Source organism: Cryptomeria japonica, chromosome 1, assembly GCF_030272615.1.
Source record: "Cryptomeria japonica chromosome 1, Sugi_1.0, whole genome shotgun sequence".
In the NCBI taxonomy this organism is placed as follows: domain Eukaryota; kingdom Viridiplantae; phylum Streptophyta; class Pinopsida; order Cupressales; family Cupressaceae; genus Cryptomeria; species Cryptomeria japonica.
This window is the reverse complement of record NC_081405.1, coordinates 672,338,184-672,364,030: the sequence shown is the minus strand read 5'-3', so window position 1 is coordinate 672,364,030 and position 25,847 is coordinate 672,338,184. Positions and strand designations below refer to the sequence as shown.

The following is a 25,847-nucleotide window of genomic DNA, read 5'->3' as shown; positions in this document are numbered from 1 at the left end:
AGAAAAGATTTATTTACTAAATATAAATACAAATATTTTAATTATCAAATAATAAAGTAAAGAAAATAAGGATTGTGACAACAAAGTTGGTTTTGCCATTGATCTAGATCGTGCAACTTACTTTGGAGAATCTAGTCCTCTTTCCAGTCATAAAAATAGAGATGAAAACATTCAATCTTTAGGTGAAAATTGAAAGGCACCTCCTGACCGCAAAAAAAGTAAAAACAAAAGGCATATCCGACAGTGAAAACCTCTCTAAAGTGCTAAAGGATGGAAGGTCAGACTCTCTCCCGGTGAGCCAAGAAAGATCCTCTCTATTAGGAGATTTGTTACAAGAAGTCAACTTGGGTGGCAATGATAGTCCAAAAATGGTCTACTTTGCAAGGTCACTCACATCTACAGAAAGAGAACTTCATAAAACAATTCATGGCAAGGCAAATCAACTTTGCATGGTCATATGTTGATATGTTAGGGCTAGACTCTAAGTTAGTCCTCCACAATTTGCCTCTTAATCCAAGGGCCAAGCTAGTGAAGCAAAAGTTGAGAAAGGATGCACCCACAAATTGCATTGCCAATCAAAGTTGAGCTCAAAAAGTTGCTAAACATGGGTTTTATCCGGCCAATTCATTGCACAAAGTGGATATCAAACCTAGTTCCAATTACTAAGCCAAATGGGGGCATAATAATCTACACTAACTTTCAAGATCTAAATAAAGATGTCAAAAAAATAATTTCCCCTTACCAAATATAGCCATGATTTTTTATCTCACATCAAGATGTGAAATGCTATCTCTCATAGATGCATTGTCCAATTATAATCAAATTAAAATAGCACCTGAAGATCAACACAAGATTGCATTCACATGCCCATGCAAAAAATATTGTTGGTACGCCTTGTCATTCATCTTGAAGAACACAAGGACAACCTATCAGAGAGCAATGACAATAATATTCCATGACATGATGCAAAATATAATGGAAGATTACATCAATGACATAAGCAAAATCAATTACCTGAGGTAGTCGTCGAGATGTCTTAGCTAGAATCTTTGATAGACCAGAGCAATATGAGGTCAATTAAATCCTAAGAAATGTGTCTTCAATGTCACATCAAGAAAGCTTCTAGGATTCATTATTTCTCACTAGGGGATTGAAGTAGATCTAGTCAAAGTCAAACATATCATGGACATGCCTCCACCTTCCAACATACATTAGCTACAGAGACTATGAAGAAAATTGCAGTCTATTTTAAGGTTTATGCTCAATTAGTAGATAAGTGTTATCCATTTCAACATTTTCTCCACAGGGGATTCCCTTTTGAGTGGACGGATCAATGTCATCAACCTATCATTTAAAACTCTAAAAAGAAAATGTGGCACCGTTAAAATCAAATGTGTGACAATATCATCAAATGCAACACAATTAAGTCAATTATATAACTTTACCATCATATTTATCACACCAAAAGGGGATGTTATTTCAAAATCCTACAGTCTAAACTTTGCCTGTACAAACAAATAGCAAAATATGAAGCTCTAATCACTAGTCTTTGCACAACAATCCAATAAAAAATCAAAGATCTTCATGTTTATGGCAAGTCCCAACTAACATGTAAACGATGATAATCTCATGAAGGATGACAAACTCTTTCCCTACAAACGCATGGTGGACGACTTCAAGAATCACTTTGACAACATTGTGTTTGAACAAGTTGCAAGAATTTAGAACAAAGTTGCTAATGCAATGACTACCATAAGATCTTTGCTCAATATGCCTAATAACATTACACACTATGATTTCTTGGTGGAACAGTTAATGATCCCAACATTTGATATTACCTAGTCTAAATTTATGTGTGAGATTATTGGTCCTAATTCCCCCTTGTGGGTGATCCCACAGTAGCGGGTTACACTTTTTGGCCAAAGTTGACATTGAAATAAACATTTTGAACTAAATCTTCACTTTTTGACACCTAAAGCTACTAAATCATGAAAAAATTAAAGATAATGTAAACGAGTGATTTGTGACATTTTGTCTGTAGATTCTAAATAAATAAATAAAAATTAATTTCAAATCAAATTGCATTATTTTTCCATCTCCTCTGACAATTAATTTTTAATAATAAACACCATTTTCAAAGAGTGATGTATACAATAAACCACATAACTTTTTTTTCTATGAAGGATAGAATTCTACTTTTTCTGATTTTAGATTTGTAACTAAGATATCTAGGGCACGCATTTTGTTTCATAATGTTTTATTGAATCATTTTTTTCAATTAAATTTTGAATTCCAACTAATTACAATTTAGGCATAGGTGTACTATTAGGAACTTAACTTTTTTTGTATAATCAGAGAGTTCAGTGTTTTTTATTTTTTATGAAGGACATCAATACCAATTAGATAGGTATTTTTTAATTTTTTTGGTAATCTACTGTTTTTCCCATACTTAATTTTCCATAAAAAGTTATGTTTAAATAAACTAAAATAAAAAATGTATAATAAAACTAAAATATATTAAAACTATACTTGATAAAAAGAATAGGAAATGAAGCATCAAAAGTCATGTCCTTTCAAAGTCCCTTACTATTGTCTATGCCATAGCAAATCAATCACTTTTATTCCTTATCAGGTCTACAACTGGCTATTTTTCAACTCCTTGATATTCTTGTTCATCCTGGTGATGAATCATAGAGTGTGATTCAAAACGTTGATGATAAAAAATTGGTATACACAATTGAATCCAGAAACAAATCACAGAATATTAGAATGGAGTGTGAAAATCTGATAACACAAATCAATCACTTGTTACAGTAAGACACCACCACAATATTTCTGCAGTTGCTAATTTATTTACAAAAGATTCACTTAAAAGAAAATACTAATGGTGCCCAGTAATTGAGGTGCAAAATTTTGATTAACATAAAAAATTCCTTTCTTAAGCTCTTTTAGTTTTGCCCCTTGCACATTGGACAATTTCTAATAGACCCACAAATTTTGTTCTAATTAGACCACAAGATTTAAAAAAAGAACAAAATCTGAATGCAGCCCATTAATTGAAGACATGCTTGTATATATCATAAAATTTATAGGAAAATTCCATAGCTTTTAACAGGAAAATGAGATTTCAGGTCAAAGGTAAGTATTTGCAATGCCTAAATAATGGAGTCCTCGGATCCCAAAGCTTGTCATTTGATCCAAATTTTAGAGGAGGAGGAGGTGGTTAGTTCATACTTTCCCCTTTACTCTTCAATGTGAGAGACAAGGAAAACATTCCCACTCTACATGGTAGTGATTAACAACTATTGCAGCACATTCCTACTCCTCATTCCTTCCAGTTTTACTAACTTGTATTTTCACATCTCAATACAATTGAAATCTAATGATGTATGCTACTCTATTCATGGTTGATTTACTAAACATAGTTATTCTAATGTTGATCAAGGAACAATGATTCAGAAAAGGACTCATGGAAAATTTGAGGAAAAAGCTAGAAATATTGGTTTTGTGAAGGCTACCATGATCCACAAAGAAGCTAAATATATCATGATATAGACTAGTAAATTATTGAGTGGAAAACTCCAACATATTTTTAAGCAATTCTTGGAAATGAGCGTAGTAGAAAACATCACCTCCCTCAATAATATTTAGAAAAAATAACAGGGATGCCCTGGCATCCTTGATGTCCCTTGACTCTCTTGGGGACATAATACGTTCCCCACAAACCATTCATTAAGCAGTCACTATAAAAAGATATTTTGTTCCAAAACAAAACCTTAAAAAATTAAATGGGGGACTTACCCAAAAGCAAACCTTAATTAAAGAGGTTCAAATCATTAAACCCTAGTGTATTTTGATAAAACTGAATTGTGGGTTGCATAATTTCTTATTTTTATACTGATCTTATTATTATTACATATTTTTTTCGGATTTAGAAGCATTTAGTTATCACATCTATCACTTATTTAGTGCATTTTATTGGTTAATCAATTATTTTATAAGGAAATTACATTGTTTAATCATTTATTTAGCTTGCATTTCAAGTCTATCAACTCAATTTTTTCTTCTGTGTGCATGAGTTTTGTTACACTTTTGCCTACATCCAACACTCAACTAATAAGAAGTTATAAACTTATGGCTTCCCAAAGTTTAAATACTAAGGCGTGTCAGCCTTTGTTGAATAACCTATTCCATGGGAGCTTGGATGAATCCTCAATCCCTACACAAGACATACCTAACATTATGGAGAACAATTCCCCTCGCATTTTTCATGATGAGGATGACTCATTAACTAGGGTTACTATTGACCAATTGGGGAAGCTTAATTGTGAGTTGGATAAGCTTCAACAATGGATGGGTCAAGAACACCAAATAGTGAGGCAATCCCCCTGATTGAAGGGTTGAAGAGAATGGTTCAAAGTAATGCAAATGGTGTGGAAGTGTTGCATGGAATTGCTCATATTGTTGACATTAATGTTATGCCAATAAAAATTTGTGTCAAAACTCTTGGTTACTCTAATCCTACAAATTGAGTTGAACATTCCATTCCTATGCCTACATCCTTGCCTAATGTTTCTATATATGTGTCTTCTATTATCACTACCTCTACACAAAATGATAATTTTACACATGTTAGTCATAGGGACAATCCTATTAATCAATACTCATACATACCTACTTTTGTTACCCTTCCATTTCTTTCTCAACCATCTCCTTTACCAACATACGATAATGTTTCACCTCCTTCTCAACCTCCATCCACCTATCATAATATTATACCTACATCACAACTCAACATATCCAATTCCAACTCATCCATTGAAGCCGCCATCAATAACCTAGCTCAAAGCCTCTCATCCTTACAACAACAATTGGCTTCTTTGTGAAAAACATGTCTGCATATGGCAGATGGCCCTGGGTGGGCAAAAAAAAGTTAACTTTGGAAGACAACCAATGACAAAACAGGGACCAGAGAGCGATCAGGATAGGGAAAGCAATGGCAGCACAATGGATATTTGTCAGGGAAGACGATCGATGACAGAGCTGAGAGGAGAACGATCGGGATAGGGAAAGCAATGGCAGCAAAATGGGTATTTGGCAGAAAAGGGTAGGCTTTGTACAAACTTTGGTCAGTATGGTTTCTCGAGACCATATTTGTCATCTTCTCAACTAACTAGGAAGTTCCCTGGCATCATGTAGAATCACATCATTTCAGGTTTTCAAATCCCAACTGGAAGCCACCTTGCAGATCAAGCCAATTGGATAAAACCAAGCACCCTATTTTTGACATTTGTGAAAGTGATAGAGAGTCAGATTTTTGGGGGTAACCGGTTCGAACCACGGTAGTTTGAAAGGCATTCAGGTTTCTTAGATCATTTTTACCCTAATAGTGATGCAGAGTGTCTTGCAAAAAGAAATAATTATATGACCTTCCCAAACAATATACCTCTCAAGTATGTGGAGGCAGCCTCTTATGGAAATGGTTTTTTGTCAGATGGCATTAAGATTTTTCTTACCTCTCCAAACAATATTCCTCTGTGAGCTCTCTCAAAATCAAGCAAATCTTTAGAAGAGTCCAAAGCTCTAGGAAAAAACTCTCTGATCAGTCAATACAAGGTGCTTGTAAAGGTATGGGTTCCAGAAAAACCTGCTACGCCAATTACCTTAAACCATCCACCAAAGCCTTCATATATTAGAAGACGTGATAATGAAGGGTTTTACAAGATAAATCTTTCAGATGATGCTTTGATTGACCAGATTTCCATTCTAAGGGACAAAGCTTTGATCGGTAAGTTTCCTAACAAGCAGTTTGAAATTTTGGTTATAAGGAATTGGTCATCTCAATTCTGGTCTGAGACTTAATAATATTTTTTACATACATAGATAAAGGGGAAGGGTTCTTTATTGCCATTTTTTCTATAAAAGGTTTAAGGGATGGAGTTCATAAATGAAAAGACTGGTTTTGTGAAGGAGAGGGTTTGTCAACTCTATTGTGGGTTCCAAACTTCAACCCTAAAGCCACGAAACCCAAATTTTATCCCTTTTAGGTTTCATTCCCCTCTTTGCCTTTAGAATGCAGAGATAAGGTCGCTCACAATCCCAAAAAACATTGGGTTGGTATGCTGAACAGGCTGACTCCTAGTGCACATGTTGTTACTCTTGATAAAGGCATTTATAAACAGGAAAATTTGGAGGTTATGGCTGACAAATTGATTAAGTCAATAGCTTCTAATTTATTTGATGAAGCTGCTAAAGAAATGTTGCTTGCAGAAGAGGATGAAATTACATATGAAAGGATATTAGATGAAGATAATTTTGTAATCAATCAGGATCCACCTTCTTGCCCCTCTAATTTACAGAAGTTGTTCAAAGAGTGTAGTATGGAAGATTAAAAAAAATTACATCTTTTCAAACTAAATCAGACGAGCTATATGAGGAATTCTATATTTCTGCATCACCCTCATCTTTTGAATATGATTATGCACAAACTCTGTCTTTATCCCAATCCCCTGCAGACTCATTGGATTGCAAGAATTCTTCTGAGAAACGAGAAAAGAAATCTAAAAAAGCTAAATTACGATAGGAGATAGATGCAGGACTACAAACTACTTTGGATGGTAAATTTTCAATTAAGGAGAGCATGTCGCTTTCCTCGAATATAATGAAAGTGCTATCCTAGAGTGTCAAAGGCATTAATGCCTATGACAAAAGAGCCCAAATCAGGCGTCAATTAGATGCTTGTGGGGTAGATTTTTTTTTTCACAAGAATATTTTGAGGCAACTATTCACAAATGGTCTAAATGGAAATCCCTTCATGTTCCAGCTCAAGGTGCATCTGGGGGGTTAGTAATGCTTTGGAATCCAAAACCGGTTTCTATTGAATTAATTAGTTGGAGTATGAATTGGCAATTTATGCATAACTTTGATCTCAAGTTTAAGTTGTTTAATATTTATGGCCCTACTTCTTCAAATGATAAGAGGGTATTATGGGACACTCTTATTGCTTCTATTCAGAGGTATGCTAATGACAAAATCATTCTTGCGGGAGAATTCAATGCGATTGTTCCATTGCTGGAAAAGAAAGGAGGCATATGCCCACCTCACAAAACCATGGAAGATTTCAGTTCTTTTATATCAAACAATGCACTAAAAGATATTCTAGCATAACAGGGTCAGTTCACTAAAAGATATTCTACCATAACAAGGTCAGTTCTTAGAATTGGTTCCAGGTAACCTTTATATTGACCTCACAGATCTTGCCTCTTCTATGCTCTGATCACTATACAATTTCTATAGACATATCAAAAAACTTATCTCCACCTCGTCATAAGCCTTCCTTCAAATTTGAAACAATCCGGTTTAGACAGCCCCATTTTTTACCTCTTCTTCACCAATGGTGCGTAAGTGCACCTTTTCAAAGAGGTTCAAAAATGTTACAATTTTTCAAAAACCTTAAATTTCTCAAGAGCCAAATCAAAATATGGAATGTTCAAGTCTTGAAAAAATATCTTTGTCCAAAAAGAAGAGGTAGCAAAGGAATTAGCAGAAATTCATGAACACATCATTCAACATGGTCTAGACTCAAACATTTTTGAGAAATAGAAAAATTTGCAGTCACTTTGGGAAGAGTTAGACAAAAGACAGCAAGTTAATTAGAGACAGAAATCAAGAGATTTATGGTTGAAAGAGGGAGATCGCAACAAAAATTCTTTCATGCGTCAACCCAAACAAGAAGAGTAACAAACGATTTTTTCAATTCAAGATGCTTGTTCATGGGTCCAACTTACAAATCCCAAAGATATACAAGCTGAGGGGGTTAATTTTTTTAAGAAATTACTAGCTCCAGATGGTGTCAGTATTTCACAAACACTTCAAAAAGAGAAAGAACTACTAGGATAAATTCCTTATATTATTACTCCAAGGGAGAATGCAAATTTAATGAAGCCTTTCACATTTGAAGAAGTCTGAATGGTGGTATTCTCATTGTCTTCGAATAAAGCTCCAAGTTCGAATGGTTTTATAGCTTTGTTTTTTTTTAAATGTTGGGATGTATTAGGATTTGATTTGTTTGTGGCTTTAAAGGAATCAAGGAAAAGTGGTTCAATGTTAAAGCATTTCAATTCTACAAATATTGCTTTTCTGCCAGAATCAAAAGAACCAAAAACTTTTGCAGAATTCAAAACCTATTTCACTTTGTAACACCATTTACCAAATTTTTACTAAAGTTGTCTACTTAAGATTGCAACATCTCATCCCCAATATCATATCTCAAGAACAAGGCGGTTTTCTGCTATGAAGAGAAATAGTTGAGGGGGCTTTGGTAGCTCATGAAGTATTACATTTGGTCAACACAAACCATCTTCCAGCTTGCTTAGTCAAACTTGATATGATTAAAGCTTATGATAGGGTAAACTAGAGTTTTTTGGGAATGGTATTGCATAAATTTGGCTTTGGTAGCAAATGGTGCAAATGGCTTCTTTATTGTTTATCAGGGGCAACCTTTTTAGTCATAACTGATGGAACTCCTATTTTTTTGGTGCCACCCTAGGTGTAAGACAAGGAGATCCTTTGTCTCCTTTCCTCTTCATTATCATGGCAGAGACGTTTAGTAGATTAATTAAGCAGCAACATGGTTTGGGTTGTTGGTATGGAATCAAAATTCTTCTTACAGATATTCCAGTTACTCACCCTCTTTTTGTTGATGACACATTGTTATATGGAAACGAAAATGTAGCAGAAGCTAATCAGATGAAAGTAATTTTAGACACATATACTTCAGTTTCAGGTTAGAAAGTCAATGCACAAAAATCTAAGGTTTATGTGTTTAACTCAAAGCCAGTGGTTAAGTGGAAAATCATTCAAATTCTAGGCTTTCAAGTAGATGATCTGCCATGCTCCTACTTGGGCATTCCCTTCTTCATGTGGGAAACAAAGTGTCCCACTGGTCTAAATTGATAGAGACGATTAAATCTAGAATTCCAGCTTGGAAAGCAAGATGGTTATCTCTATCAAGTTGCATTTTACTTATCAAAACAATCCTAGCAGCAATCCCAAATAATTCTATAGTAGTTCTTAAGGCACCTAAATCAGTTGCTCATCAAAGACAAAAGATTATCAATAATTTCCTCTGGAAAGGAAATATGAATGATGTTAAAAAGGTCCCCCTAATTTCTCTAAACAGTATGTCCTCAAACAAAATGTCAGGAGGTGTTGGAATACGTGATATATCTAAGCATAATTTGTCGTTTGGAGGAAAACTAATATGAAAACTATATACACACTCTGAATTAAAATGGTGCAAAATTATGCAGGTCAAGTATCTGGATCAGAAAATGCATTGAAAATATTCACAATTTCTAACCCTCTAGATGGATCTGCAATGTGGAATTTCATGATGTCTTGTCGGCGTGTTGTTACTTCTTACATCTCTTGGTTAGTTCATAAGGGAGAGGCTGTTCATTTTTGGAATGATTCTTAGAATGGTTAACCACCTTTAAAAGACAATGTACATCTTCAACCAATTATTCCTATTCTCTCACAAATTTGGGGTGTTAGGTTAATTGATTTTATTGATTCGGTTGAAATATCTTCAAGGAGAGTAACATGGAAAGAGTGTTCACAAATACAAACTTCTTAAGAGCAAAAAGATATTTTCCACCAAATTCTAAATTAGAGAGTAGTGTTTATTTTCAACAAAGATGTTACAGTTATTTGGGCAACATCTAAAGATGGAAAATATTCAATAAAGAAAGGCTATAAAGAAATACAAAATAAGGAAATTCAAATGCAATCTCAAAGGGCCTTTTCATTATGTTGGTCTAATTCTTTACTACCTAAATCAAGGAGTATTGTTTGGCTTGTACTTCGTAAAAGAGTTCTAACAAGTGATAGATTAGCTAAACTTCAAATTGCAGAGCCTTTCAAATGTGTCTTATGTGATGAAGATTTTGAAACAATTGATCATCTATTCATTCAATGTGAATTTGCTCAACATTGTTGGAAACACATGATGTCCAAATTGGGTTAATTTTCACCTCTCCCTAATAATATTTGGGACTTGTTCCAATCTTGGCCAGTATTATACAAAACCTCTTTCTTTGCAAGCATTTGGCGCATCATTCCTACTACGGTTCTTTGGTCTATTTGGTGGGAACGTAACAAGAGAATTTTTAGGAATGTCACTAACTCCATCCAGCAGACTCAAAAGATCATTAAGAGTTGTGTCAGAAATAGTAAATGCTTATGTTCGGAAGCATAAGAATTGTATCTCTTTATTTATAGGATGGGACGACTCTATTTTGAAAGCATGGGAAAACATAGTTATGTCGTTCAAAGGCAACATCCATCATTATCGTAAGGTGAAAACAAACAAAAATAATGTTAAATAGTTACCCCTGTCTCATGGCTTCTATAAATTAAACTTCGACGATGCCTCAAGAGGTAATTCAGATGACTCTGGTGCAGGTATTTGCATTAGGGATCATATAGGGAAGCTAAAAATAGCGAAGTCCATCTCTTTACCCCCAGACACAAATAACATGGCAGAATCATTGACTCTCTTCCACGACCTTCTTCAAGTCACACGTTTGGGTATAAATAATATTCATGTAGAAGGGGACTCACTTCTAATCATTAATCCCTATAAGGAATGAAAGTGTCACAATTGGCATATAAAATATATACTACAAAAAGTTTGGAACAGTGGATAAATTTGAATCATTTCAACTATCTCATACTTATAGAGAGGGTAATTGCATAGAGGATAAGCTAGCAAACTTGGGATGACAAAAAGTGGAAATTGAAATATTAGAAGGTAATCCCACCATAAACAACTATCCAAATATTGCCAGTTTAGTGACCCGTGAAAGCAAGTGTGACAGAAAACCTCATTCAAGCTAAAAGTCGCTAGTATTTTTTAATTATGTTGTCTTACGTGTTGAAGTTCTTTCAAAATGGTTGGTTTAAATGGGGACATCAATCATGTTGCTTGATAAAGCCTAAAATGTCGTTCTTTTCTAATTATTATTCGATCCTCCATGCTTTGCTTGGCCCACAATATTTGGCACAGGCGGTGAATCCAAAAAATTTCATCAAGGGCTGTGGAAAATTAATATATATTTCAAGTCATCATTGTGGGACATGCGAAGTCAATTTGCATTCCTTATATCCTCAATTTTCTCACTGGGACATTTGAAGTCCCTTACTTCCTTAATAGATATCGTTGATTAGTCTCCTCCAAACCAAGTTCAAAATGTTCCTCAAGTGCCAGCACCAAATAATCAAATGCCTCAATCAGTTCCAACTGGAGACAATGTCAGTTCATCCTCCTAGCAAGAGTTTGCACGTGACAATCTCCAAGAGCAGTAGCGAGAGAATGAATTTCAGGTGGATTGTCATGGAAGAATAGTATGCTAGTAGTTAGATTTTGCCCCTATTTTGTATTTATGGGTTCTATGTTTGTTGTTTTATTATACTAGGTCTTATATAAACAAGCTTAATTTCAAGGCATGCAATGCCTTCTATGTTGTGACAAATATTTCATCTGGTTGTCAAGAGCCTTCTTTTGTATTCTGTAAAATCCTTTTATATTAATATATACCAGGCTTATAGCCTTCTTTAACCCAATCTAAGTTCAATGTCCCCCACATATGATGTAGCTATCACACTATCCAATGATGTGCTTCGTTCGATTTCTCCTAAGAATTTTGAAATTCCCCAATTGGAGTTATAAGGGACAAGGTGACCCCTTGAGTCATGTGAAAACATTTCAAACCTTGTGTAGTGATTTCTCATGAACATAGACTCATGGAAAAAATATTTACTCTTGCTTTTAGAGATAAAGCTTTGCAACGATGTTTCTCTTTGCCTCCTTATTCTATCACTTCTTTTTGACAATTGGCTAATGCATTCATTCAACAATTTCAAAATAGAATTTATCCTCAAATTATTTTGACTAATTTGACTCATTGTAAGCAAGGAGTTAAAGAAAAAAGTGATCGATTTCATTGGTAGATATAAACATTTGCAATTACAACTTGCTTATCGTGTGTCTGATGATGATGTTGAAATAATTTTCATTTCTAATTTACAAAAGGATATTAGAGATAAGCTTCTAGTTTCTAAAAAAAATCGTTCAATTGTGTTCAGTGTTTCATAACTATCAGCTTCAAGTGAGCTAGTTTGAATCCTCTTCTTCAATGGCTCATGGTTGATAAGAATGAGAGCATTCAAAAAGTTTCAAAAACAAAACAAAGGCTTCATCAATATCAATGACAACTCTTCCAAACATATAAACACACAAGTGGTAGCCACAACACCAAGTGTGGCCCCTTTATCATCATAATTTAGAAAAGCATTAACTTTGCTTTATGAATCTTTACATAGTATAGTTCTTAGATTCATGAATACTAATGTGTTGCATATTGTGCATAATAGTAAAAAATCATTACAAGATCACAAACTATTACGATTTCTTTTATAATTTTTCCCAATAATTTTGACAAATTTATTTTTACAAACTTGTGACATAAACCATGTACTAGGTGCTCCAAAACATCTTAGAGTGATTCTTATCAATTGTTTCTTTAGATAACTTGTCCTTAATGATATCTTAAGAAGTAGTAATGGTTGTAACTAGCAAGGAGATTTCATTTGATAATAAGCAATTAAGAATATGGTTGCCTTAATTTGACTTGTAGATTAGTAAAGAGGTTATTTGGTACAAAGTTTTTCCTTATTTTATACAAAAGAAACTCATATTGTATGTAAATAATAGATCAAGAGAAGAAAAGATACTTGAAAATATTGACTCTTTGCATTAGCCCATGCAATAGGAATGGGCATGGAAGGTTTAAGAAAATTGTGTTGTCATTCTTTACAATGTAAAGGTAAATAAGCATGGTAGCATAGCTATATTGGTAAGTAATCTCCATGACAATTTTTTGAGCAATGACTGTACCAAAGCACCAAGGAAGTTGTAAAATATTGGATGTTATATAACCATATGGTAAAGATGCATTTTTACAGTATGAACTTACTAAATGTAGTTTTAACAATAGTATATCACCTTTTATAGTCTTGAGGGTGAATGATATTATAAACTCGATTGAAAACATTAAAAGTTAACCACTAAGAAATAAACCATTCTTCACATTTATTACAATTGGACTGTATTAAAGAGCAACTTGACCTAAGAAAACAATAATTGTCATTTAAACATCCATGATTAGCTTTCCAAGTTGAAGTTATGGATAAACCTAGTTGTAATTCATCAATCAACTATCAAGAATTATTTAATTGTTTAACAAAAAAATGTCATTATTAGTAAGAAAAGGATATCATGATTATATGTTATATTTTCTATCATCTAGGAGAAATCCCAATTAAAATTGTGATCCATTTGTCAATCATAGTCTAAAGACTTATTTTTATGTTTGATTACCAATACTAAGTGCTTATTTTTATGTTTGATTACCAATACTAAGTGCTACTTCATCTAATATGCATTCTATTGTTTATTATGTATGGAAAAACTATTGATGTTAGTGAATAAACAATCTCCTTAAATTGAATTTTCTATTGTTTCACAACTTTAACTATGGCGAATTAATTATTTCTTGTAGTTGTAGTACCACTATCCTATATCATTAAATGTTTCCAAGTGATAAATTTATGGTATGTCCACATTGAATGTTACGCACTAATGTAGTGCAATGTTCTCAAGTTCAAAATGTAGATTAATGTTTAAATTGAAAACAACTTGAGTGAAAGACGTGGACCTTGAGTTCTACAAGAATGACTTATAGTAAAGGCCAAGATATACATGAGAATCTCTAACCAATTTGCAATAGAATTCTCTTAGTGTGAATGGATATATTTTAGTATATTCTTCTCAAAGTCCCATAATCTTATATTGTCAATAACACAACCTAGAAATTTTACTTATAATGCCCAATAAAACATTTGCATAAGTTTTCCTACAACTTTTGTTGGCATGGTGTCATTAGAACACAAGTGACATGCTCAATATGTTCATCACATGTCTTATTATACAAATTAAAATGAAGTTGATGATGGGCGTAACCGTGTCATCCACTAGGCAATAAAAAGTGGTTTCTACATTATATAGGCTACGAGGCATTACCGATCATTTATTAAAAAAATGATATCGAATAATGAATTTCCAAAGGTCTGTGTTAGCCCAAACTTACTAATAATCTGATTTGAGCTTTTTAATAAACAATGTCACACCTTAAAACTAGTCCAAAAGACCACCTAGGCATGAGCGTGGATACCAATAGCTTAGTGTAAACTTTTCCAACAAGTTATAGTCTATTCAAAATCACCATGAACTATCTTTCCTAAACATGAGTTGAAAGGTATATTTGTACTATTGTAATAAGATATAAAGTAGTTGGTGTTGTGCAAACTACGTGATTGAATTTTTGGAAGTTATATTTGTACAATTGTAATAAGATATAAACTAGCTGGTGTTGTGCAAACTACATAAGTAGTTTTGTAGTAAATATGTTTTGTAGGATTCACAAGTGGTTCTAGGTAAACCATCATCAACCATTGTCAATATTGATTCAATAATTTTTTTGGAAGACGGGGTAAACATATAGAAACAACTATTAACTTTCACAAACAAATATTGTGACTTCGCTCTATAGGTCGCATAGTGTTTAAACATGTGGCTTCCCACACAAGATATCACAAAAATTGATGGCGCTCTGGCACAAGAAATGGTTTCATGCATGAGCTTTGGCAGCATTTCTGAAAGTAAATGTTTGACATGATTATCCTTTCCTGATTGCAACTACCAAAGTATTTCAATATTCCACCCCATCTTGTGCATTGTCTATATTACATTGTCGATGGTGAAATAGGAATTGTTCATGACCAGATACTTATATGGAATGCGTGCTTTTGTTCTTAACTGACTTCTATTATAATTATTATGAAACTTGTTAAGCCTCGGCTGAAGGTCACAGAACTTAACTGACTTCTATTATGGAGTTTAGCCTAAACAGACTTTTATGACAAAAATTGTTACTTAGTTTTCTAAAGTTGGAGATAGATTATATACATAGTCATGAAGATGTGAAACTTATTCTAGATGTAGAGGATTCCTAATTGACACTAGTGCTGAAGCAAGCAAATCAACACCCATACCCTCCTCTTACATACACATGCATGGAGTTATCTACACAAACAGATACTCTTGCATAGAGAAATCAATAACATGGGTATGGATATAATTTTAGGGTTTTTATACCAAGTTTCTTATTGTTACTTTTTGCCTTTCTCCTATGTGTAGGTAATTAAACCAGAAGTAGTTTTATTTGGGAACCTTTGCACAACTTTTATCTGCTTTGGACATGTTGATTACATTCATTGTTTGGAAACATGCTCTTTTGTACATAGCCCAAAAAAGCCATAGCTATTCTACTTCATCTTGGCAGTTTCTTCAATCTTTTATGATGTGGCAATAGGCTTGCCACATAATATTGGCAAGCAAGAATTCAGTCTTTATGCTGATTGTGTAATGTAGTCCACAAGTGCGCAAGTAATCCCTATATCACTAATGCCATCTCATACAAATTAGCCTACTGTGCCTGTATTGTTGGAACTTCGTATGCACATCACAACAATGTTTGAGAGGGTATAATTCTACACATACAACAGTGACAAGCATTGCTCAAATATCAATGGAATTATAATCTTGCACGTTGCATATTAAGGTCAATTACAATTGAACAAGCAGTTTGTACATCTCCAATTTTGTGAACATAATTTTCCCTGCAATGAAATAGTTAAATGAGCAAAAGATTTTTGAATATTGTGAACATGTATGTCCAAAGGTTAAATCTTGATCTCACCATGGAACGACACTAAGTCTTTGCTTTCTTGCATTTTGAAAAGGTTCTAATTTTAAATTCAAGAATTAGCAGTCATGTCATCATTGTCATACCCAATTAAGGCATACAATTGCAATAGTTATTTAAAATCCAGTCCTTTATTCGTTTGAAGCAACTATGATGAGTTTAGAGAAATGTGTAAGTGCTTATAGAATTTTCTTTCAGAAGTGTCATGGCATTGGACTTACATTGCTCTTTTATGCAGTCTAAAATAGAGCTACGTAGCACACTTTCTAGTACTGCAAAAGCTTATGAACATGCATTCAACATCAAATGTGGCTCCATTATCATTAATCTGCATTACAAGGCCCAAGAGGCATGGAGGGTCGCACAAGAAATTAGCTGGTAATTGTAATTATTTATATGAAAGAATTTCAAGAAATTAGCTGGTAATTGTAATTATTTATATGAAAGAATTTATCTCGTAGCAATAAAACAAATCAACGAGCATCTCACCTTTCACAAAATGAGACAGCTTACTAAGCTCCTGTTTTGGAATTTAAAAAATGTATACATCACAGAATGCTCGGCAAAAAATAAGAACCTTGCTCTCCTTTGCACACTTATTATGTGAATAAATGACTATTTAATCACAAGATGATTTTCAGAAAGCTTGTTGTGTGTTCAATCATGTAAATTTGACGTGTTACAATATCAACAATGTTTTTGTCACAAATGGAAGGTAAATATAATTCAAGCTGCACAAAATGTTCACAACTCAGATGAATAGCGCCCAAGTTGCATGACTTTAATGGTTGCACTAACATCAAACCTGTATGCCTGCAAGCACCCATCCAATGCTTTGAAATAGAATATCAATGTACTGTTTGCGCAAAATTTTACAGCAATTTTTGCTGACCACTTACGCAAATGGATTTTCATGTCTTTTTACAAGTTTCACATGTTATACAACAATTACAAGATCATAACAGCTCATTCACCATCCATTTACAGCAGAGGCATTTTCCATCTATAGCATTCCAACAGGATACACACTTGAATTCCACCCTCAATAAGTAACAAACTCGAGAGGATGAATAAGCACCCATGTCCCTTTGCAGTATTTTAACTAGTGAAAACAAAAAATGTCTTGATCATGGCACATTGCATTTACCTTACTTTACTCTTCGCAAATACAGTGTTTCCTAAACACCACAAATCCGTTATAGCTTTCAGGAAAAAAAAAATGGTTAATAACACAATAAATTGCATCTTAAATTAAATTTTAATTGCACTTGCATTTATATGCATTTCTTCTATTCTGTAAGCCTTTAGTTTATAAATTTGCATATAAAGAGAAAATTTAGCAATACACGTGAGAAGCAATTGCTCAAGTACATAATTTTAGGGATTATATATCAATTTCTCTTTGACGTTCATCATACATCAGCAACAAAGCAATAAACACATGTTCGAAGTTAAAAATATGAAGATGAGTCCAGCTAATTTAAACAAATGACCAAATAATATCAAATAAATGTGCCTCGAAATAAGCTTCTGCTCTAGAAGGTGGAAAACAATCAAACTCTATTCTGATCATCGAGATTCACACACTCACAGCAATCAACAACCAGCTGTAAAATAGAATATCTGATTCAACAGAGCTTAAATCAACTACATGGTAAATGTGCCAAATTTCTTCTGGACAATGTGTACAAGTTTTTGTCCAGAGAGCTCCAGCAAATATCTTTTTAAGAAAATCTCCATTCTAAAATACATGACAAATGTTGAGCTTCTTATTGAAAAGAGGCAGCCTAATAGCTTCACAATTTCCTAATTGTAGTGATCCAACACCACTCAGAAAAGAGTTACAAAGAGCTGATGAATTTTACTGTTATACATCTGCATCAGTCAAAGCACTGTTACACATCTGCGTCACTCAAAATACACCAAACTGGGAATTTTTTATCAAACATTAATTCTTGATTCGTCTTCCAACAACATAAACAGCATAGATACAAATTATTTGCATTGATTGGACTAGAAATAGCATTGCTTGTGAGTAAACATACAAAATGATCCAAACATTAATTCTTGATACGTCTTGCTGCCTTAATTTTGAACACTGCCCATGTCGTACAAGAATCTGAAGCTGCTCCAGTCAATAGAAATGAAGAATGATTACATACAACATTAAAAGTCATTTTGTGATGCCTTCTGATGTATTTCAGTGCTCATAAAAGTACTCTAGAGCTACTAAACAAAAAGGGTGCAGCTGTGGCTTTGGGTATAGAATCCAATCCAGTAATATACAGCAGCAATTCAGAATGTTGAACGATGAAAATCTTGTTGAAGATTTTAATTTGACAAATTGTTGAATATATAGGAAGAAATTAAATCTTGGAGCAGTTAAGGTGCAATAAAAAGTGCATAGCATTTATAGACAACCTATAGAACAGTTGAACGCTCCATTTCTATATGGAGTTTGCAAAAACTCATAATTGTTGCAACCTGAGCAAAGTGACAATGGACCATATGCATAACTATCACACAATATTTCAATTCGAAAATAACTATTTTAAATCCATCCTTTCAAAACATCCATAGCAGCCAGAATGTAATTTATAAACAAAAGACCATTATCTTCACTCATGAAATTTGACAAAGGGTGGTGCAAAGAGCACAAATAAAGATACCATAAATAAAAACATTTTTTTGCCTATGTTTAGTAATTTAAACATAGGGGATTTGGCAAAATGGCAGACCATGCCATTGGGAGCAAACAGAAACTACCACAATAATCTTATTCACAGAGACCCACAGAAACAACGTGAGATGGTTGAAATAAAATATTATTTATTCAAAGTCTTTGTTAAAAATAGAAAGACAGGATTCTCTAACCGTTTTAGCAAAATATCATACGCATGAATGTCCATAATAACCAAAAGGCTCTCATATTTAGTGACTCCACTCCCAAATCCCTGCATCACCAATAAGAACATTTTGGGCATAAATAAAATCAATAAAATGGAACCCAGATCTGATCTACCAGCAGGACCAAAAATACCAACTTACACCTTCAGAGAACTGCTAGCTTGTGAGAGAACATTTTGATGGTTTGATTTTACTTCCTAGAATGAGTGATGTCAAACATATGGTACAGAATTACAGATCCCGGAATGAACAATTAAGATTCTCCTCACAAACAGATCCAGAGTTACACAAAAATCCTCTAGTTGATGTTACAAAATATTTAAGCTGTAAATTTGCTTCAATCTGAATCAATCATACACGAGCCAAATTTGGAGGCCACAAAGGATTGCAGTGATAATCTTGCAGGGGGGCAGAACATACAGAATGTCAGGTAATCTAGTTGATACTCCTGATGTCTCCTTGGAAACACTGTTATTGACATTCAATAGTGTCTACAACATAGAGCACCTTGCAGTTAGAAATAAGCATTCATCATGTCGTTGCATTTCTATTTATATTAACTATGGAACAAATGGAGAACCCAAAGCTGGATACCAGCACTATAAAACTTGGAAAACTCCATACTTATTGCTACAAGTTGTTAATTAAGCAATGGAACTTGCATAAAATCTACTTCGACCAATACTTTTTGCTTTAGAACCCGATGAACCTTTTAACTTCCCGGATCTCTTGGGCCTTTGTCCATCTTCTTGCTCCCCTTCATCTGATCTCCACCTCAAACCACCATTTAGCTTTGAAGACTCAACCCCTGATTTAGAACTGGTAGAGAAGACAGTCATACATATCACTACAAGGTTTCAAATTATCAACTACTTAATGAAAAAATACAGTATCGAACTTCAAAAAGAAGAGCTTGGATCCAGACTTACGTGTGAAAAGATTCAGCAGAAGAATAGACAGGTGACAGATCCTGATCTTTTGCACCACAAGAACTAGGAACTGTTCCACTTCCTTTTCCCCTCCAGAAGTCAGCATCAGATGGGCCAGCCAACCATGAACGATCTGATGGCAGTCGTTTTCCATTTGATCCTGGGCTTGATATACGATGCGTTGACATACCTATTGTTGGAGTTGCAACATTTGATCTTTCTTGCAGCCCCTCTGTGCTTGAGTGTGGAGCATACAAATATGAAGTACTAGGCAGGTCTCTTGTCTGGATAAAGCCATTCTCAAGGCCCAAATGGTTATCTTTTCCAGGTAAAACAACTTCTGAAATTGAATGGCCATTTTCAAATAAATTTCTAGTTTCATTCTGTGCCTTGTTCAATACTTCAAACCTCCTCCTCTCATCAGTTGAAGGTGACAAATCTGAAAAGAGTTCTTTTGATGGTTGTGTCTTGAAAGCAACTCCTTTCTCCAGAATATGCAACTCCTGTGATGGCATGTAATCAGATGCCTGCGACCCATGCTCAGCAGATTCACTACCCTCGAGTGCCTTGCCAGAATCAAAGTCGTATTTTAAAACTCGGGCTTGTATGGGACTGAATCTAGGCCTTTCCTGATCCCTTTTATTAGATAGTCTATCCAGTATTGGAGATGTAACAGGTAGAGGATTTGTCCCTGCAGATCTAAATGGTTTACCATGAAGAATCGATGGCTGAATATAATCACCCCATCCCAAAGGGGAAGCCAGAGGAAAATCCTTTGATCTATTGAAAGTATCCAGGGTAAGTTCTCTTTTCCTTGCGTCAAACGGTTGATTTATCAGTGATGGCATCCCTGGCATCCCTGTGCTGGTAATTTGAGTAATTGGAAGGATTGATGAGATTTCTCGCTCTTTCTCCAAATCAAGACATTGATCTTTCTCTCTTGTACAAGGAGAAAAAGAACATTCAGAAATGTTTCCACTTCTTAGCTGTTGGCGTTGTATTTCTGGCAGCAACTCAATACATTTTTCCTGTTATGAATAAGGCATGCAGTAAGGCCATTGTAAAAATTGTTGCTATGCATATATGCTTGTAATAGAGTGCAATATGAAAAAAAAATCCACATTATTTAATATATAGAAAAGTGAGAAGACCCATTATACTGAAAATACTAAGATTAATGATCCAAACTGAGTACACATGTTCTGGCTATCTACCATTATCAAAAAAATAAAAGTATTATTTCAGATTAAACCTTAGTGTTTTCACTTGATAAATTCAGAGTTTTCACTGAAATGTTTTCTTAGGATTTTATATCATAGTAGCATTCTGTTTACACGTCATTAAAATAGTGTCATAAAAGTGCAAATGGGAAGCAAACAAATAGAAGAAAACTCTGCAAAAAATCAGGAGCTAAATAACAAAGTACTGATTGTAAGAACAGAAAAAATTAATGTATTATTTCAGATTAAACTTAGTCTATGTAGATAAAATAGACATTAATATTATAATAATGCCAATCATAAAAAGTTGCACAGAATTCTAATTAATCTATTTAACTTTCACCAAGAAGGGTTTATGTAGAAACCATATGTCTGGCCTGAAACAGTAGGACATTCCATCATGAATTATAGAGGCATGCTGTATTCTTTTCTCTGAACCCTCTTTATGGTATAAATATAAAGCAAAAGAAAAACTTTAAAAAAATCATTATAGTTTAAAATTTAACTTCTAAGGCCGATATTGGCATGGTGTGATGTTAAGTTGTGTTTTTGTTCTTGCCACCAAAGTTCAAACCCCCACTCGGTGATATTGTTAAATGTTTTTGTGATCTCACCCATTCATAGCTCCATTTCAAAAGCATTGACCCCTTAAAAAAAATTAACTTCTAAGAAAAATCTATTCAAAATAAAACTTAAAAGAAAATTTAAAATATGCTAAACCGAAAATGTTAAGATCGGCCTGTCCAATATCACCAGTTTTTGGAAAACTCAGAGACAGCATGGAAACAGCAGCACGTCATGATCAGTCAAGATTGATGGCATGTTTTCCAAGTGTAAAGCTACTATGTCTTGAATGTTACAATCACCATGAAGTCATCATCTTTGGTCTCAACCTAGTTTATTCTATTGTATAGGGCATCAATTTCCCTTTTAAGTTTTTTAGCCAATGTGCATGACTGCTAATTACCGAACTGTTTCTCTAGGAATCTTTCTACATTTCAATTGTCATAAAGGTATCATCATGAAAATCTAGCTAGTTTATTATTCTCTATGGGACCTTCTATTTCCCTTAAAGAGTTTTTGAACAGAATGTGCTTGTGACTGCTAATTAGAGAAATGTTCTATAGAGATCTTTATATGCTTTGATTACCATGAAGCTTTCAATTTCAGACTCTAGCTCTTACACTGAGTTATCTATAGCATTGTTGAAAAACTCCGTGAGTACTCATAGGACTCTCAAGTACTCATGCATCCAGAAGCCAATCGTGTACCCACAGGCATTACTCAGCCCCAGGATATTGAAAAAAATTGCCACAATTTTTTGCAGAAAACTCACCTTCCTCACAATAAAATTGCCATCACTCACCCAACACTAGGGTAAAACTTGGCCACAGTTTTAAAAAATGCAATTTAATGGGTTTTTCTTTTTGCATTCAGGAATTTTTTTGCATACAAGTGAGAGAAGGTAGGGTGGCTATCTTACATGTATCAGGTAGGATGGGCTATGAAGGTAGGTGGTTATCTTACATGTATCACGTAGGATGATACTAAAGTTCACATTCCTTCAGGAGCTGATGAAGATAATTCTTATGTAGAGGAGATTGCTAAAGAGGAAGATCGAGAGAAAAACACAAAACTGATATATTTAGTCTCAAAATTGCCTAACATAGATGAGATGGAGGAACCTAATAGTGAAGGGGAAATTGAATTAGAAAGTAAAAATGGTAGCACAGACAATGAGGATGTGCTAAGTGCAGGATGCAAGAGGAATTGAAGTTAACATCTTGGAAGGTCTATGGGTTCTGAAGAACATGTATGGCACAAAAACAAGTCAAAAACATACCACAAATTGCCGCAAATGGGAAAACCCACAATGAACATAAGGAAAAGACAAAAAAAACAGAACGTACATGTTCACTATGCTTGGGCTAAAATGGTTTGTAAATGCAAATGGAGTGGTCGACTCTAGAAAGGAAGAAAAATGTTTTGTAGATGATACCAAAGTTGTTTACATTCCTTCAGGAGCTGATGAAGATAATTCTTATGTAGAGGAGATTGCTCAGGAGGAAGATCGAGAGAATAGCACAAAACTAATATATTTAGTCTATTGCCTAACATAGATGAGATGGAGGAACCTAATAGTGAAGGGGAAATTGACTTAGAAACTAAAAATGGCAGCACAGACAATTTGGATGTGCTAATTGCAGGATGCAAGAGGAAACAAAGTTAACATCTTGGAAGGTCTATGGTTCTAAAGAACATGTATGGTGAAAAAACAAGTCAAAAACATACCACAGATTGCCACAAATGGAAAAAACGGACAACAAACATCAGGAAAAGGCAAAAAACATAACCTACTTATTGGTCCCTATGAAGTCAAGGCAAGTGTGCCAAACTTATGAAAAAAGTCCATACATTACAATACCACTGAAGCACAATACAACCACATATTCTAACCCTAACAAAAGAATATAAGAATAGACATTTTGAACTCAACAATATTTCAAAATTTTGTATCATTACTTCAAAAAGAAGATCGAAACAGGAATCGCCTGAACTCGGCAAGTGAGCCTCGGTGAGTTCCGAGGGCTCGGACTCGCCTAAAATCGCGGAGTCTAGCAAGTCCCGACTCCCCAACTCCGTCGGTGGCAGTGCATTTTAAGTTTGAAAAAAAAAACAATTTACAATATGTTTTCAATTGATTTTTTTTTTGTTTATATTATGCTTTTAGCCTAAAAGTGAACTTCATTTCATTCATTTGGAGAAATAGGAGGAGAAAGGTGAGTTGTGAGGCTACAGAACCTGTCTTTAGTGACGACAACATTGATTGGGTCGACCAAGCAGATACAGAGGCTGAGGCTGTAGCCATGGCAAAGGAGCAGAGAGCACGAGCAAAGACAGCAAAGCCAAAGGCAGACAGTGACACAGATATTCATATACCTGATGTTGGTGAGGGTGGCATGGTGTCACAAGGAGAGGCTATGGCTGCCGAATCATCCAGGACCTACCATAAACACCTTCGTCAGAGGGATGCAGGCTCCTTTGAGCTTGTATACATTTGACAATATTTATATATCTATGTTTGTTATTTCCTTCAGCTACAATTTGCATTTATGCTTATGTGATTGACGTATACCTGTGTATGTAATCAAATTAGCTTCTATTTGATGATGTTAGTGTGTCTTTAAGGTGTATTTAATAAAAGGTGCATGAAACAAGTTTTAAATCTTTAAAAATCTCTAAATTTCTTGAGTTTTTCACTTTGCCAAGTCCAGCCAAGTTTATTTTGCTGAGTCCAAGTCCCGAGTCGAGTCAGCCTCGCTGAGTCCGAGTCTCGTTTCTATGATCATAACTAAAGCTATGGCATCCATGTCCAAGTTTGAATGTTTATTTCATTGCACCATTAAAAAGGGCAACCAATAGGAGAACAACAAGAGGTGCTTCTAGATGAGGATACTTTGTATAGTGGATTATTCAAGAAGTCGGTCTTGGAAAGCACTTTTCAAGTATATGAGGAGATAGCAGCACCAAATAGAAGTAAATCTCATTAGATAAATGGTGGTCTTCAATACCACGTTAGAATCCTTGATGGAGCAATTTTTGGCATCACTAACCACCGCATTAAAGCAAAATCATGAACAAGGTGCACAAGAGGAAGCAAAGCTGAAACGAAGCAGCTATTGCAGAGGTAGTCCCCTTGACCACAATAGTCTACAGGGAAAAAATGGCTCAAATACAGACAAGGGAATCTTGGTAAACAAAGGTTGGATAAATTAATGGTCAGGAAGTTGGGAACAACAAAACAAATACAAGCAGAAATCAAAGAGGCTACAAAAAAGGCCTACAAGGAGATATGTGAGCAAGAAGCAAAATATGAAGCAGTGCAATCTCCCCCCTTTGGAGAGACCAACACATCCATAGGACAAGTTCCTTCTCCTCCGCTAACCCTAAACTGACCATCCTTTTCCACTTCTCCTATGCAAAAGACTTTCTAGCCAAAAAAAAGAAAATACAACCAATGGCCACTCTACAGCAACTCCAACTTACCTTTGGTCGCTTCCTAAGTTGATCTATTAAGTATCTCCCCTCTATAAAAGTTTCAATTGGGAGATGCTTTGCAACAAACATGAGAAGATATCTTGAAGCAGCATGTAGACAATATAGAGTAACCTCAAGTAGAAGGGAGTCCTCCTTGACCCTTTGCGGTACAAATTAACTTGTTGGTATATGAGGTACTAAAAGAAACACAGCTACAAATTGACAACATGAGGTAAAATATCTTGGTTGAACCACAAACATCAAAAATGGATGAAGTATGAAAAAAGTGTGCTATTGTGCACTCTGCATTGGAAGGCCTTACTCTTACAAATACTGAAGGAGGCATCAATGCCTTATATCAATTTTGCCTCCAATGGCCTTTGTTAAAACAAAGAAAAAAAGCACAGATGGATCAGATTGCGCTTCCACATCTTTCAAGTAGCCACATCCTATGATGCAAGGATGGATACAGATAATCAAAGCAGAGTACAGATGGAAACCTTACATTAGGAAAAGACAAAAATCATGTTAGATATAAATTTGAGCATTCCTACTTGGGTTAGGGACATTATCTTAATCATTATTGTGAATTGCATAATGTACATGTGGGATTCCTTTAAGGTTCTACCCAACAACCCATCGTCATTATGGAGCACCATTTGGGAGATCATACAAGGCGCCTCGAGTCGTTCCATCCAGCCCAGGAGCACGGTATGACATTCGCCATTCGGCCTCACAGCCCAACTTGGGGTGTCTCTACATGAATGGCTTCCTAGCTACTTGCATTCCTCATATGCACTATCTCCCTTCCATAATAAGACGGCAGATTGGCTGAAGCTTTAAAGGAATCTTCATCGTCATTAATT

At 34.7% G+C, this 25,847-nt stretch overlaps 1 protein-coding gene across 3 annotated transcripts in view; it reads right to left on the bottom strand.

Annotated features, from left to right (window-relative positions):
* Nucleotides 1-18,696: 18,696 nt before the first annotated feature.
* LOC131026774 (E3 ubiquitin-protein ligase HOS1) overlaps nt 18,697-25,847 on the bottom strand; it is a 57,246-nt gene continuing 50,095 nt past the window's right edge. For all 3 annotated transcript variants that reach the window (XM_057956725.2, XM_057956726.2, XM_057956727.2), the window contains 2 exons: nt 19,724-20,751; nt 18,697-19,613 (listed from right to left, as the gene is read on the bottom strand). In XM_057956725.2, the coding sequence (XP_057812708.2) occupies nt 19,439-19,613; nt 19,724-20,751 (1,203 nt within the window). In that variant the 3' untranslated portion in view covers nt 18,697-19,438. The remainder of the gene's footprint in view (nt 19,614-19,723; nt 20,752-25,847) is intronic.